Consider the following 17,224-nt stretch of genomic DNA (forward strand, 5'->3'; position numbering starts at 1 on the left):
TTGCAATGAAAATAAGCAGTTTTCTCTAATCCTTCAGTTATAATAATTTTATGTGCTCCTTGTAACAACAGTAGAAAAAAAATCAAAACCATATGTGACTGTCAGTTACAAGATTAATATTTTCCTTTAATGTTTTGCATTCAAAAATATATTTTCTAAGTACAATTCATTGAATAGATATTTTTCCTTTGAAGAGTCTTTAGCTCATCAATTATAATCTCTTACTGAAATGTGTCTAATCTGGAAAACTAGAGATTTTGCACGTGTGGTTACCAGTTTTATGAGAAATGGTAATCTTGACACCAATCAAGTCAATGCCAAAAATCCCATTGACAATGGAGTTGGGATTTCACCCAAACTCTTTTCAGTATAAATTATAGGTATATTTTGCATGTTAAGACTAACTTCAAGTGTAAAATTCTTGCAAGTAGATTGCTTTATTTATAAGTGTGTTCAATACAAATCTTCTTTTCATGTCATTGAAGAAGATCTGTATCAATGACTCAAAAAGAAGAATTAGACAAGCCACTATTGCATTCCTAAAACTCTGTAAGATCTGGAAGGCTAAAGACATTTCAATAAAAAATTAAAATCAGTGTATGAGAGACAACTGTGCTGATATTGCAGTATGGGTCAGAATGTTGATGTATGAGGAAAGCTGATGAACATAAGAGAGTGACTGTAGAAATGAACTAGCAGAGAGGAATACTGAGAGATTCAAAACTGCAGAAAATAAAAAATTACGTGCTAAGAACATCGCTAGGGCAAGAAATAATGCAGTTATAGAAGAGCTAAGAAAGATAACTATAATGGTTTGAACATGTGTCAAGAATGGACCCAGAAAGGATACCAAATGAGGTGATATGTACCAGAGTGCAAGCAACTAGAAGGAGAGGAAAACTGAGGATGTATTGGATAAACACAGTGATGAATGAGGCTGTGAAGCTGATACAAAGTGATGGAAAAACTTCATTCGGCCCCATGGCTGCTGGTGAGCTGATGGATGGGAATCAAAGAGAAGAAGAAACCATACGGATAGGGTGACCAGATGTCCCAATTTTATAGGGACAGTCCTGATATTTGGGGATTTTTCTTATATAGGCTCCTATTACTCCCCACCCCCTGTCCCAATTTTTCACACTTGCTGTCTTGTCACCCTAAATACAGATCTCAAAGTGTGTGTGTGTGACTGTAGCACTGGGAGTTATTTTAAGTATGTGGAATAATGTGAAGATGTGTTTTGATTTTCTTACATTTAAAAAGCTTTCCTTGGCCTCTTCGGTTGCAACAAGATAAAAGTTCTGTCCATATTTGAACTCTGTATCTAAAACTATCAGAAGTTCTTCCCCTGGATATTCCTGCATGAATAAGAACAGAAAGGTTTCATGCATTCAACTTCCAATTACAACTGATAGATTAATCTAAGATCTGTAAAATTGTGAATTAGATATTTAAGTAGTCAATACCAGAAAACACAATCCTGAAGAAAAAACAATTCTTAAATGCAAAGAACTGTAGCTAGCTACTGGAAAGCAGAAAGCAAGTAATGTGCAAAAAAAGCTTGATCCTATGCTCATTTAAGTCAATGGCAAAGTTAACATTAACAATTAACTGATCAGGGTCAGAATTTGTAAAAATTTACAAGTACAGAGGGCTGTTTTGCCCTTACATGTGTGTTTACAATTCTCATTGACTTCAATGAAAATTGCAAGGACATATCCAAAGGCACAACTAGACTTATTTCTATTTTGTAATATACTAATATTTATCCCCTTTTACATTTCTTTTTAAGGCTTATATATGAATATGAAAAATTGTAATGAAAATAGGTTTTCCTAGAGTATTCACAGATGGACAGATGAGGATGGTCCTTACCACTGAAAGTACATGGTATGAGGGTTTTAAGTCTTAAAGTTAGAAAAAAAGGGGTTACGTACTAGGACTATTTTTTTGACTGGGTGGAAATCGGAGACTGCAGCTCTTGTCTTCATGTCCTGAATTATGTCCTCTTTTTTCAGAAGTTTGTAAGGTTTTTCTTCTGTGATATCTTCATTAATTCGACAATTTAAAATTTCCTGTGTCTTTTCAGTGAAAACTAATGGAAAGATCTCTGGGTGGCCTAGAAAAGGTAAGGCAAAGTTGGAGAGTGAACAAAAATAGTGTTTTCCTTGAAAGGTTGACAGTGTAGGAGGTATGTCCTTAACAGTTCTAAATCTTTCTTACTGCTAGTAATATGACACCTTTGAACCGCTGTACTTATAGTTTTTGGTGCATTTGACGGCATAAATTGTAAATTCAATATGGAAAGATAACATGGGGGTCTTCATGTTGTAAAAGTCAGTGCCTAACACATTTTGCATAATCAATATATGTTTAAAATAAAATCTTTCAAGAAAACAGAAGAATGAATTCACAATCATCCTATGCTAAGGCAGAAGTTTTGTGCTAGGAGTTGGCTGTGTGGATGGCAAAGAAACATTTATTTGCTGCTAATCTAGCATTCACAAAATAATGATCAGTTGATTTTTTTAAGGTGGTGGATACTGTGGTAAATCTAAGTTATGTCTATTCTTTGGCTGAAAAGAATCCTTCCTGGAGTGTGGAAATCTGGTATCACTGTGGATAAAATTTACAGTACTCAGACCAAAACATCTGCATCTATAAAACCACAGTAATATATAGAGGGGACCAATGCTGCTTGAGTTTTGTTCAGCGTTGCTCGGTAATATGCTGGGGAAACTTCATTCCACAACCTGTAATTTGGTCATATTCCTAGCTAGTGATGGCCAGTATGGAAATACTGGTCCTTTCCTAGAGGAGATGGCCAATGCTACCTTGAAGAGAACAGAGGACCAAGTCTCTTAAGGAAGCACGTGTATGTCCTTTGATCAAAATCCAGTCTAGATGCTGATAATCGGTAATTAGTGACTGTATCTAATTGGTAATGTTTGTTTGAGATTATGGAAAAGGTTGCAGCAAGACAACTCATAGTATCTTGATGCCTCTGACTTCCTAAACCCTTGTCATTCTGGGCTTTGACTATTATATTTACATTGGTCAATGGCCTTCAGGCAGTGGATAAGGACAGAGTGTCCATACTGATATTGTCAAATTTGCCATCAGTCTTTGCTACAGTTAATTATGAGGTTTTGTTAACTCACGTGAAGACCAAACTGGGTTTAGACAGAGCTGCCCTGTGCTTGCTTCGTGCACCCAGTGTTAGGCAACTGCTCTTCTGTCTCATGGGTTCTCTCATATGGGGTGGCGCAGCAAGCTTCCTCTTTGTCACCTCATACATCTTGTTCATTGTGCATAAAGCCATTAGGAGGGTTAGTGAAGAGGCATGGACTGAAATGCTTTCAATATACTAATGATTTCCAGCTCTATAGCCCTGATTGAGGAAAGTCCAAGTCTATCCCTATTCAGGACAGCAATTAAGCCTATGCTTAACTTTAAGCACAGGTTTATGTACTGTCCCGAACAGTGATGCTTTTCTAAATCAGGACCCTCATCTCCATTTCATCCTGTCTAGGGTGCAGCTGAGCCTATTTTTCAGTTACCGGGTGAGACTGAAGCATGAATAAGAGCAAACTGATTGAGACTCAAACCAGATAAAACTGAGGTGGCAATGGCTGGCCAAGGGAGACAACCAGAGCGTATGACAAAGATTATATCTGACCCCTTGTTGAGAGTATGTGTCCATCATTTGTTACTAAAGTGTGACTCTTGTTAGGTTCCTATCTGCTTTTAGATAATCAAAGAACATTGACTAGAACTCTGACTGTGTCTTCAAAGACAGATTTGGCACTATAATCTATGCCTTTGTCATTTCTAGATAGGATGACTGTAGTAAGTTCTACATGGGATGGGGCTACACCTTACATCCATTCAAAAGCTGAAGCTAATGTAGAATATGGTGGACCCATTTGTTAAGTGATGTAGCTCACCATGAGTATGTGACACCAGGGGTGCCCCCAGAAATTGACATGGTATGCAGTGGTAATCCATGTGGAGCCATCCCCACTGCTGCCACTGGCCCCAGCATCTAGCCCACCAAGTCTGCATCATGCTCAGCCCCTACCTTCCAGCCCGGCCCACCCAGGTGCAGTGTCATTCCCCATCCTTGAGAGGGAGGAGATACAGGCTTCGGGAAGTGGGATAAGGCTGGACAGGCTCCTGAGGAGGAGCCCTGGTATAGGAGCTTGCCCCATAGAAGCAGCAAGAAGGAGTAGCACTGGGCGGCCCACTGCCCAGTGTGCTCACTCTGATTTGGTTTCCTAACCCTGTGCACCAGGTTGTGGTGCCAATCACTCAGTTTTGGCCTCATTACTCCATGTGTCATGAGAGAGGGCCAGAGAGGCCAAATCTGCTGCTACTTGCTGTTACCAATTATATGCAAGGGCACTATTGTGTGACACTGGTGCTTCCTGAATTGCATTGTCTGCTTGTTGGCTTTGGATGGAATGTAAATAGTCGGTTATAACCTATAAAGGCCTAATTGGTTTGAGCCTTGCCTATTTGAGAGACTTTTTCCCCTTGCAATACTGCCATAGCTGCAGACTACAAAGGCATTCAAGCTGGATCTCTCCTAGCTTATTAGAATAAGAGCTGTTGAGAGGACATTCTTCATAGAGGACTAGGGTGACCAGATGTACCAATTTTATAGAGGGAGTCCCAATTTTGGGGTCTTTTTCTTATATAGGCTCCTATTACCCCCTATCCCCTGTCCCAATTTTTCTCACTTGCTGTCTGGTCACCCTATAGAGGACCCCTAAGCTTTGATCTGAAATAGTTCACATTTGCTGACCTTGAGAGCAAGCTGCAAAACTCTTCTTTTCAACTAGCTGCTTAGAGAATGGAGGTTTCTGGGGACCTGAAGGGCCAGGTGGGTTTTGTTATATTCTCAGCTGCTGGGCAGGGGTTTTGTGAGATCTGCTGGTGTTTGAGTTTTTCTATTTCCTATTGTTATAAGGTATATTTTGTCAGGATATCTAGAACCTGGAGCAGGCATTTTTTTGTCTATTTTAAGCTGAAGCAGGTAAATCTAAAATGGAGTATTGATCAGCTTGATAAACATGCTTTGAGAAGTCAATTCAAACTTAATCCTTTTAGAATTGACAAAACAATAAATCCTTCTTAATCTCTATCATCCAGGAAGTTAAATTTCCCCATAGGCCTATCATTTAATAAATTTGATAAATCCCACATTTATCCTTTAAACCCTTTCACTGCAGGTCCTCCACTGCATCTGCTCTGCTGATGTCATCCACTGAAATCAATGGAATATCAAGCCATTCCTAGTATGCTCTGCAATATGAAAGATGTGTTCTACCTGGACTTCCTGGCTATTACACAACATTTTGCAGTATGCATACAATACACACACATGACACACACAATTCCTGTGTCTATTTGCTTCACAAGTGCTAATTAACATTTCGCTGCGTTCCTTTTCTATATTGCTTAGATTTTAAGGACTTATATTTGCACGAGCTTCCAAGAGTCTCTGTTTTCCCTGTCAGGCACCTTATTCCAATGACCCCAGACCCCCACCTTTGGGATGAGGAGGCCAGGCCATGAATCTTTCTTTGGCCTAGCACAGGGGTCGGCAACCTATGGCATGAGTGCCAAAGACAGCACGCGAGCCAATTTTTAATGTCACACTGCTGCCTGCTGGAGTCCTGGAGTCCCGGCAGGCAGCAGCGTGCCATTAAAAATCCTGCCCTGCCCAGCCTGCTCTTCTCCCCCCTCCTCCCCCTCCCCCGGGGGCAAAGGGCAGAAGCTTGGTCCTGCCGGCTCCCCTGCCTCTTCCCACAATGTGCTGGGTTCCTGCCCCTCCTCCTCCTCTCCATCCCTCCCTGCCAGCCAATCAGCTGATGGCCTTTGCAAGGGAGTGGGTGGGAGAGGAGTGGAGTCAGCGTGCAGGAGGCAGAGAAGCAGCAGGGACAGGGCTTTAGGGAAGGGGGTGGAATAGGGGCATATCCCCTCCAGCCCCCTGCTGTGAGCACCCCACACTCCTAGCACTCTGCCCTGACCCCCCCACACACACACCCAGCCCTCTCCCCTGACACCCCCCCACACAGCCCTCTGCCCTGAGCCCTGCAGCCCCCCACACACCCCATGCCTCTACCCTGAGCCCTGTACCCCCTCACACACACCCAGCCCTCTGCTTGACTCCTTCACCCCCCCTTGACCCCAGCCCTCCCATAACCCTTGCACCCCCCACATCCCGACCCCCACCCTGAGCACCAAATCGGAGCTCCTGCACTGCCACCCCCACATTCCCACCTGCACCCCTTGCACCAAATGGGAGCTGCCCAGGTAAGCACTCCACACCCAGACCTCCTGCCCCAACCCTGAGCCCCCTCCCTCATTCTAGCTCCTAGCCAGACCCTACACCCCAACCCCCAGCCTGCCCCTTCACCCCCAGCCCTGTGCTCACTGCACTCCCACCCTCAGCTCAGTGCAGAGAGAGGAAGAGAATGGGCCAGAACCAGGGAGAAGGTAGGTACCCACTGTATGTGGGCAGGGCAGGGATCCCAGACTGGCAGCAGGCTGAGTGGGTCTGGCAGCCAGGATCCTGGCTGGCAGCGGGCTGAGCCACTCAGCCCACTGCTGGTCTGGGGTCCTAGCCACCGGCCCCGCAGAGCCCACTGCTGGTCTGGGGTTCTGGCTGCCAGACCCTCGCCAGCTGGGGTCCTGGCAGCAGGCCCCGCTCAGCCCGCTGCCGGCCTAGGCGAACAGAACCCCAGACCAGCAGTAGGCTGAGGGGGCCAGCAGCGTAAGATCAACATTTTAATTTAATTTTAAATGAAGCTTCTTAAACATTTTAAAAAACTTGTTTAGTTTACATATGACAATAGTTTAGTTATATAATATAGAGACTTAGAGAGACCTTCTAAAAAACATTAAAATGTATTACTGGCACGCAAAACCTTAAATTAAAGTGAATAAATGAAGACTCGGCACACCGCTTCTGAAAGGTTGCCAACCCCTGGCCTAGCATTTTGGCTATAGGAGTCAACTATGAAGAAGCAACTTGAAGTGTTTCCTCCTTCTAAAGAATCGAGCATGTTGTTCTGCAGCACTCCCAGCCCTTGCTGCCCCAGAGAGTGAATGATGTGGTCAGGACACAGACCTGGAACCCTAGTACACAGCTGCAATGCTCCAGACACAGCCAAGATTTCAATATGTCATGGTTGACAGGCCCAGGAAATTACATTTCCTCTTGCAAAGCAACTCTCTGGGAAAAAAAAATTACCACCCATTCAGCATAAGGACTGCAACAGTAAAAACTCCCCTTTTGCTCTGCTAGGGAACTTTCCAACTAACAACATCATAGATAGGCACGTGCATGTCATGCTTTCCCTGCCATCCCCTTGCCAGCTCTGTTCCTGTGAGCCAACTGGAGAAAACTCCAGATCTCTGTAGTGCACCAATAAGATGATTTTCATTCACTTTAATCTCCAGTTGGCTCATGAGAATGGAATGTATTGCAGAGGGACAGCACCACATGCATGTGTAACAGTCCTCAAGATATGTTGTGTGGAGTGTTCAGGACTGATGTCCAGGGTGCAACTAACTGGACTGGTACCCAGGGGAAAATCAATGTAACTTTCCTATCCCTACCCATATTATTTTTGGAATCCCCTTATTGGGAAATTATGAGAAAGCAGAAGATCCCCCCCATCTAACAGAAAAGTGAAAGGAAACCCAAGCAATTAGTCATGTAATTCTCTTTGTATCCAAAGGTCCTAACTGAGAAAAATGGTGATTTTCAAATAGCTCATATAATAAAACAGCTGTACTGCACTTCAATTGTAGCAGATGATTAAAAAAAATGCTTGAACCAGCTGCATAGTATCTTTTCCTTCAGCGTTAACATAAAAACATTTTCTTACCCTGATTCAGTTTCAGTGTCACATGGAGCATAATGAATGTCCATTTAAAATTAATGAAAACTACGCTAGACAGAACACTGGGGAATATACTGTGGCAACTGTCCTGCATCAGCAGAGCAGGCTAGATGACCTAAAATGACTTTTTGACCACTTATTTCTATGGGACTAAATTAAAAGCAATAACCAGAATAATAGGTTATATCATAATACCTATTTGCTGAAGGATTCCAGTACAAATCATAATACAAAACTAAGAGCTGATCTTGAAATTCTTCCTCATATCAGTAATTCTGCCAGACGATGCTTTCCTGAGCAAAAGTTTTTAGCATCAAGTCAAAATTTTTTGATTAAAAGCTTTTCTGACTAGTGTCTTCCTATATGACTGTAATATATACTGTATATATGTATTTCCTATATACTGAAATATAAAAAATGAAATAATGTATCACAGACACATAAAATGGGTCATGGCCATAAACAAGTACTATCAGCATGACTTTGGGATGGTGACATTACTCATGAGTAGTAAAGGTACAAACAAATTTTGCAGGTCAACCCCAGTGAGTGCAAATGAAACCCTTCTATTACCACACACCACAAATGCTGTACCATTTGTTTGGAATCACCTTGTATTTTTAGTGGTGGACTTTTAGAAGAGTCTTAGTTTTGGGGACACTGGTTCCTGTTTGTTTATTATACTATTACAAAGTTTGTGCCCTGTGCCCACAGTTCACACTTCAACCTGCTATCACTATCCTCAGGGGCCAAAAATCCCTAAAGAGCAAAGGGAATTTTGCTAGTTTTATGCTAAGGAGCTAAGAACCAGGAATGAGACTCCTGCAGAGAGAGCATCTTTAGAGAAAAGGATCTTTTGCATTTCCAAATACTATAATTCTGTATAAACTAACAGTCATAGGCCTGGTCTACACTACGCGTTTAAACCGATTTTAGCAGCGTTAAACCGATTTAACGCTGTACCCGTCCACACTGCGAGGCCCTTTATATCGATTAAAGGGCTCTTTAAATCGATTTCTGTACTCCTCCCCAACGAGAGGAGTAGCGCTAAAATCGGTATTACCATATCGGATTAGGGTTAGTGTGGCCGCAAATTGACGGTATTGGCCTTCACACGGTATCCCAAGTGCACCACAGTGACCGCTCTGGACAGCAATCTCAACTCGGATGCAGTGGCCAGGTAAACAGGAAAAGCCCCGCGAAATTTTGATTTTCATTTCCTGTTTGCCCAGCGTGGAGCTCTGATCAGCACGGGTGGCAATGCAGTCCCAAATCCAAAAAGAGCTCCAGGATGGACCGTACAGGAGATACTGGATCTGATCGCTGTATGGGGAAACAAATCTGTTCTATCAGAGCTCCGTTACAGAAGACAAAATGCCAAAGCGTTTGAAAAAAAAATCTCCAGGCTACACAGTGCTGCGTGACAAGCGTAACGGGAAGCCAGAGACTCAAATGGACGCTCATGGAGGGATGGAGGGTGGGTATACTGAGGACTCCAGCTATCCCACAGTCCACAGCTGTCTCCGAAAAGTATTTGCATTCTTGGCTGAACTCCCAATGCCTGTAGGTTCAAACACATTGTCCGGCGTGGTTCAGGGTATAGCTCATCAATTTACTCCCTCCCCCCACCATGTGAAAGAAAAGGGAAAGAAATTGCTTCTTGACTTTTTTCAATGTCACCCTATGTCTACTGAATGCTGGTGATAGACGCGATGCTGCAGCAGTGAAGAGCAGTATCCGCTCTTCTCCCCTCCCCGGTGGCAGACGGTACAATATGACTGCTATTTGTTGTCACCATCAGCCCATGCTTGATAATGGCTGAATACCCCTGGCTGGCCTCAGAGGCATCTGGGTAAAAATAGGAATGATTCCTGGTCATTCCCAGTAGATGGGACAGAACGGCTGGTAACCGTCCTCATCATAGCAACTGGGGGCTGAGCTCCATCAGCCCCCTCCCTTTCCTGTGTAAAGAAAAGATTCTGTACTGCCTGGACTATCATAGCAGCGGCATGCTGGGCTCCTCTCCCCCGCACCGCTTAATGTCCTGCCTGGACTGTCATAGCACGGGGAGGCTGCCTCCCCCTCATTTTATCTCACTAACAAGTCACTGTTTGTTATTCCTGCATTCTTTATAACTTCATGACACAAATGGGGGGGACACTGCCACGGTAGCCCAGGAAGGTTGGGGGAGGAGGGAAGTAACGGGTGAGGTTGTTGCAGGGGCACCCCCCGTGAATGGCATGTAGCCCATCATTTCTGCGGGATCTGACACAGAGCAGCTGTGCTCTCTGATACACTACTTCTCTAGTACACTTGCCCCATATTCTAGGCAGGACTGACTCTATTTTTAGAAACCATAGAGGAGGGGTTGACTCGGGGAGTCATTCCCAGTTTTGCTTTTGTGCCCCCGGCCAATGTCAGCCAGGGGCACCCGTGATAGCAGCAGACAGCACAGAAGGACAGATAACCGTCATCTCATTGCCAAATTACACTAGCAGCTGACGGTACAGAACGACTGGTAACCATCTCTGCTATCATGCAAAAGCAAATGAATGCTGCTGTGTAGCGCTGGAGTATCGTCTCTGTCCGCGGCATCCAGTACACATACGGTGACTGTTTAAAAAAAAAAAAAAAAAAAAAAGCTCAACGGGCTCCATGGTTGACGTGCTATGGTGTCTGCCAGGTCAATCCAAGGAAAAAGGGCGCGAAATGATTGTCTGCCATTGCTTTCCCGGAGGAAGAAATGACTGACGACATTTACCCAGAACCACCTGCGACAATGATTTTTGCCCCATCAGCGCCTGGGCTCTCAACCCAGAATTCCAAGGGGCGGGGGAGACTGCGGGAACTATGGGATAGCTATGGAATAGCTACCCACAGTGCAATGCTCCAGAAATCGACGCTAGCCTCGGACCATGGACGCACACCGCCGAATTAATGTGCTTAGTGTGGCCACGTGCACTCAACTTTACACAATCTGTTTTATAAAACCGGTTTATGTAAAATCGGAATTATCCCGTAGTATAGACGTACTCATAGAGAGATCAATTTTTCTTCTATTGTTCGCCACTAGGTGGAGCCACAATTCTTATTTGTTTCTCTTGATGACTTTCCAGGAACATCATAAACATAACATCTGAAAAACTAGACATATTCTGTCTTTATTAAAAGCAGACACAACTTACCCCAGCTTAGGTGAAACTTCTAAGACCATGTAATTTTACCTCCATCCATCAGCACGTAGTACTGAATAATATGCTACTCGGGGGAAAGAAGTGATTCATGCCTTTTTTATAAAATCCTCTGGTGAGGAGTATATTCTAATTTGCCACAAGATGTCTCAGGTGTGCAAACTGCTTTTAGCAATGAAAGCTGCACCAGTAAATGCCAGTACATCCAACTGAGAATGTAACCTATTGAGCCTGACCAAGTAGTCTTTTCTCAGGCAAATTTTCAATTGAGGTCAAAAACTGCAAAACCTGTCCAAAAGAATGCATAACAAGAGGGCTCTACAAAAGTGTGAAAAATCCTACAATATTTGAGACAAGTGAACATATCTAGACTTAACTTATTAAAAACAAAAATTGCTCTTACAATATCCAAGCATAAAAATATCCACTAAGGAAAAAGTGGTTGAGGTAGCAATTGGCATTTCTGTACCTAATTCTGCAAGCCACTCCCTTGCTGAAACAGGCTCCTACTTGTGGTGCAGGTAATGGTACACCCCAGTGAAATGGATTGTAAATCTGTTTCCAACCAGATTTAAGAATGGTTTAACGATGATTAAAGGAAATCTAAATATTTTGTTTAAACATGAAAGTTTTTCTTTTGACTGCAGGTAATTTACAATAATATCATCTGGTAAATACACTTCACCTCCCCTTGACAACCACTGCTCTCTTCAGCACAAGCTGTCATCTCCTCTTTTCAACTCCTGATAACACAGGCTCCTAGACTGGGAAAGCTATTCCTATCCAACTCCACACCAAGCTGCCTGCTGATCAGACAATTGTACTTTACTAGTTAGTTCAGGCAGATGTACTCTTTCATCGTTTCTAATTCTTTCTCATCTATTTTTCTTCATCTTTCCTTATTCTTCTACATTATTAATCTCAGTGATTATGGGTGCTGTAAAATATTCTAAAATTGTTACTGTAAATCCTGATCAATAATGGAACTTACCTATGCTAGCCATAGATATGTCCTCTTCCTCATCTTTTTTACCTGAAATACGATAACATGATGTTAAGGTGGCATTTAAAAAATTCTAATACATTAGTTATCCTTGTACAATCTTTAATTTCGTAACATACACAAGTGGCAACATATTCTTTATAATGTATAAAATCTAACATGTGAAGAGGCAGCACAATACACTTTCTATTCAATGTAGATTTTACAAAAGAAACTACCGAATCCCATTCGAATGCATGTCTGAATGTGTTTTAAGGAGGCATTGGTATTTCTTTGAATTTTGAGAGAAACGTAAAATTCATGTTTATTGTGAACGGGTGCTCAAGACACCAAAGAGGAAATCTCCTACCTTGTGCCACAAATGCAGTCACAGCACTCTACCTGATAGCATCCCCCGGGTAACTTGCCACCCAGACATGGTCATGACTGAATGGGATGGTAAATGACCGAGTCCCCCTAAACACTTTGATCAGTAGAGCTGGCTGGTATTCAGAGGAGCCGATGTTGCATCTTTCTAAAGAGTGGTGGAGTGGGTACGGAGCTGCAGGAGTCATTGTGCATCCCTGAGCTTATGTGATGGTTACAAACCCTACAAATGGGTCAGGACAGGAAGGGATTCATGGTCTGGCATTGTCTGCTCTGCTGCGTAGCACTCATTAGACATAATGATTGGGAAGGTGTGCACACCCTGCACTAGCCAAGAAAGGATTAACCCCACATTATGGGCAGCCAAAGTCCTGCCCCCCAGACCAGGATGGGCATGCTCCAACTGCTGCCTCAGTATAAAAGGAAGCAGCCCAGCTCATTCTAGGCTGACCACCGAGGAGAGAGGATGCTTGGTGGAGGCTCCTGCGCAAGAGCCACTTCAGCACTTGACTGTGGGAGCCAGAGATCCCAAGGACCAGACCAGAGACCTGCAGACACAGCTATGTTGACAGAAGAGTGCTGCTGCTGGCATAGCTAATGTCATTTGGGGAGTGGTGTTCCTACTCCAGTTGGAAAATCTCTTTCTGTTGGTGTGTGCTGTGTCTACACTGGGGGCTAGGCCAGCATATGCTGATGTAGCTGTGCTGGCATAGACTCTGAGGTACAGACATAGCCCCAGGCAGATGGCCAGAAGAAATACTGGGGAATAGCTTTGTTTAGTGTTACTCTGTGAGTTTTGTGTTTGAATAACAAGTGAAGCCCTGAGAAAAAGGCCCTGATCCGGACTCTGGGTGTGGTTTCAGTCCTTCCTGGGCTGGGGACACAGGCCTTCAGGCTACACTCATGAACTGACCCTGGTCCACACCTAGATTGGAGTGCTGACCTGTTGTTGATAGTACTGATAATTGTTTTAGTTGAAAAGGTTTTTATTGATACCATTCACTGAGGTGTGTTTCCTTTCTGGTTTCTGCTGTGGTCAGCTGGCCCTCTCCAGACATGACTCCAGCCCAACGCCCCTTAGAGCAGTGCAGCAGCACACGGAGTCCAATTTTGACACTCATCTTGACAGCACATTGTGACCTCTTGGGTGAATTTGCCTACACCACTGCAGAAACTCTTTCCTTACAATATACAGAAGAGCCTCACTAAGCTGCACTTTGCTAACTCTCCCTCCCCACTTCTCAGCTGAGATATAATACCAGAGCACTCCAGTAAAGTTACATATTATTACAGTGATAATTCATATCATTTAAAAAAAAAAGAGAGTACATTGGTGGTGGTCACTATTAAATATTAAACACTGAACATTTTCTGCACAGTGGCACCTGAGATAGCTCAATATTTTCCTGTACTTAAATCTCTGTCTTCATTGTAAAGCAATAATAATAAATCATATTTAGCTCTCATAAGCTTTTCATTGGTTGATCTCAAAATGCATTACAAGGAGATAAGCATCATCACCTCCACATTATAGTTGGGGAAACTGAGTCACAGAGCAGTAATGTTACATGCCTAAGGTCACCCATCAGCCCAGTGGCAGAGCTGGGAATAGAAAAAAGGTCTCCTAAGTCCCAGTCCAGTGCTCTATCCACTAGGCCACATAGTAAATCTAAACTGTGTTTCTCTAAATGAATATAGTCAATTGTGTGATGTAATGTCCATGGTGCTTGTGTTTTGGTCATTTACTTGCTAATTCACAAAATTGTAATAATTCATAACAGGTCTCCCAGTCATTGGTGCAAACGAGTGAGTTTTAATGTACTTAGTATATTTGTAACATTTTAACCCAAGCAATGTAAGTAGCTGCCATGTAAATCTAGGCAACATCTTTCTTTACCCCTGTAGTATCATACATACCAAGCTGTTTTCGCTTGCCTTTGGCTGATCCTTTAGCTTTGGTTTCTCCTTTAATTTTAAGTTTCTTTACTGAGCCTTTGGCACTTAGTGCAGAGGTCTTGCTGGATTTTGGACTTTCTAACATTTTTCAGATTTCTGTCTGGAAAGATATTATATATAGCATTAATATATTGTAATCAACGGGTCAAGTTTGCCGCTGGCCAAAATGAGAAGTTTGGCCAAGGCTTACATTTATACAGATTATCATTAAAGTATTTTTCATCCATGTCTAAAGGAACTGTCTAAACGTTTATGCCCCAAACTTACTGTACTTTTCACATGGCATCTTATACTTGGAAAATGCTGTTGCTTCTGTTTTAGGGCATGTCTACATAGCACAGCAGTGTGCGCTAGAGGTGTGTGATATTTTAAAGCATGCCAGTACGCTGCACACTATCTGGCAGTAAAAATTCAATAGTGTGTTAATGTAGGGCGGTCACTAGGGAACTTTTAATGTGTGACAGCAGTGTCGATATGGGCCAGTTGGCGTGCAATGCAGTACAGTTTAGAAATTACATCCTCTTGCGCACACTGCTGTGCCATGTAGACAAGCCCCTTTGTAGACTATTTATAATATTGATGGTTCCAGGTCTGAATAATTAAAAAGGTAAATAACATAGTGAGAGTAGGTTTCACGCACAAACAAAGCTACAGTCTCCATGGAACATGTGGAGTACCACAGATGTAATTATTTGTCCCAGTGTTTTTAAACATAGGCAGGAGCATAGCTGCACACAGCATTTTTGTCAGAAGTAATGTACAGAGTATTACCAAAGAGATATTTATCTGTATTTTTATTCGAGCTAGAATTTGTTGGCGCTACTGTCTCAACACAGCTCGAAATGAATAAAACTGTGCTACCTACAGTTTTCAGTGTCTCACTCCTTCCTCTCACCTAAACTTCTTGAAGACAGGTAACTCCCATCTTTGGAGGATTCCAGTTCCACAGGAGCAAATTCCAGTACAGTGAAGATAATATCAGAGAAGACACAATGACCAGTTAAATGATATGCCATTCCCTGATCTCAGTTTTCTTTATCACAGGGGAAAATTAGGGATTTGTGGGTAGTTCAGTCAAGACTCACTGACTCAAGCAAACCATGCTGGTTTTGCTGTTCATCATTTTTTTCCTCATTGTCAATTAACAGTCCATAGCATTTCAATTGCTGGACATTGCCAGTACTGTTTTCCTTCAGCCTAACCTGGGACCTCAACCTAAAATATCCACAAATCACACATGAGGCTGAATGTGTGAAAAAGATGTAGGCCCAGATTCTGTTCTCATTCCCACCATTGTAAATCCAGAATAACTGGCCACTTGTCTCAATTGACTTTTTAGTTTGACACCATTAAGGGCAAACTTGAACAATGGTACAATTAGTTACAACATACAGTCACACACGTTTCTTCTTTGACTTCATTATTCTCTATATACATATGGAGGCTCAACTAGTGGCTGTCTGGCTTATTTCATTCTCCTTCTTCCCTCCCACTTCTCCCTAACAAAGGATAGGGGAGAGGGTTTAGGAAAGAGAAGTATAGAGGCTGTTTTTTCTGCTTCAGAGTGGTCACCATAGTCATAATACCTACAAGAATCACAAGAAAACAGCTTTCTGCTTCTGCCTTCTTTTCCTCTGAAATAGTCCAACAGAGCTTTTTATGTGTACAATGAAAATTATTATAATATTAAAAAACAATTAGAAAAGCAGAGATCACAGGTTGTAAGAAGGGTCTATTCTGCTTGACATAAATATAGAATCCTGCCAGCAGTATGGGCCAGGGAAGACAAGACAAAACAAAACAAAAAAAACATGAAACACAGTTGCAGCACCATCATGTGGAAAACATACACATAGCATCCAATTAACTAGCAGTTTTTACAACCAGATTGGTCCAGGCTTTCTTAGGTCAGATATTATTAGTGAACAACCAGAAGATTTAAGCATAAGTAAAGAAGGCTGGAGTGGCAGTTGCATTGTGCCACAGGTTTCTATAACATGGGCATATAAATTTGAAACTAGTTTTTAGAACTGTAAGCTAATTGGGGCAAGGACCATAGTGTCATAAGTGGTTGCATAGCACCTAGTACATTTTGGGTGCTACCACAATATTAATAGTAATAAAAGAAAGGCCCTGCATTCATATCATGGGGCAGAGGGAGGGTCATGATACAACACTGATGAGCCCTAAAGGGAGCTCCCTCCAGTGTTCTTTGGACAGACAGCATATTCACCAAAAAGGACCTGAGACTGAACGTAGGTGAGATTTAAATAAAATAAAACAATATCAGAGACTCCCCAGGAGAAAAACTTAAAGAAGGTATTTTAAGAAGCCTAAAATGGTTTGTATTAGGACTGTCAAGCGATTAAAAAATTAATCATGATTAATTGCACTGTTAATAGAATACCATTTATTTAAATATTTGTGGATATTTCCCACATTTTCAAATATATTGATTTCAATTATAATGCAGACAAAGTGTACAGTGCTCACTTTATATTTATTTTTATTACAAATATTTGTACTGTAAAAAACAAGAGACCGTTTTTTTTCAATTCACCTAATACAAGTACTGTAGTGCAATCTCTTTATCATGAAAGTTGAACTTACAAATGTAGAATTTATATACGAAAAATAACTGCATTCAAAAATAAAACAATGTAAAACTTTAGAGCCTACAAGTCCACTCAGTCCTATTTCTTGTTCAGCCCATTGCTCAGACAAACAAATTTGTTTATGTTTGCAGGAGATAACACTGCCCGCTTCTTGTTCACAATGTCACATGAAAGTGA

The 17,224-nt window shown here is 42.3% G+C and overlaps 1 protein-coding gene across 2 annotated transcripts in view; it reads right to left on the bottom strand.

Moving 5' to 3' along the window:
* WDR63 (WD repeat domain 63) overlaps positions 1-17,224 on the bottom strand; it is a 53,670-nt gene that overhangs the window by 28,091 nt on the left and 8,355 nt on the right. For both annotated transcript variants that reach the window (XM_030573803.1, XM_030573804.1), the window contains exons 2-5: positions 14,394-14,532; positions 12,099-12,140; positions 1,938-2,119; positions 1,254-1,358 (exon numbers count right to left, since the gene is read on the bottom strand). In XM_030573803.1, the coding sequence (XP_030429663.1) occupies positions 1,254-1,358; positions 1,938-2,119; positions 12,099-12,140; positions 14,394-14,517 (453 nt within the window). In that variant the 5' untranslated portion in view covers positions 14,518-14,532. The remainder of the gene's footprint in view (positions 1-1,253; positions 1,359-1,937; positions 2,120-12,098; positions 12,141-14,393; positions 14,533-17,224) is intronic.

The sequence above is a fragment of the Gopherus evgoodei genome, chromosome 8 (genome assembly GCF_007399415.2).
Source record: "Gopherus evgoodei ecotype Sinaloan lineage chromosome 8, rGopEvg1_v1.p, whole genome shotgun sequence".
NCBI lineage: Eukaryota > Metazoa > Chordata > Testudines > Testudinidae > Gopherus > Gopherus evgoodei.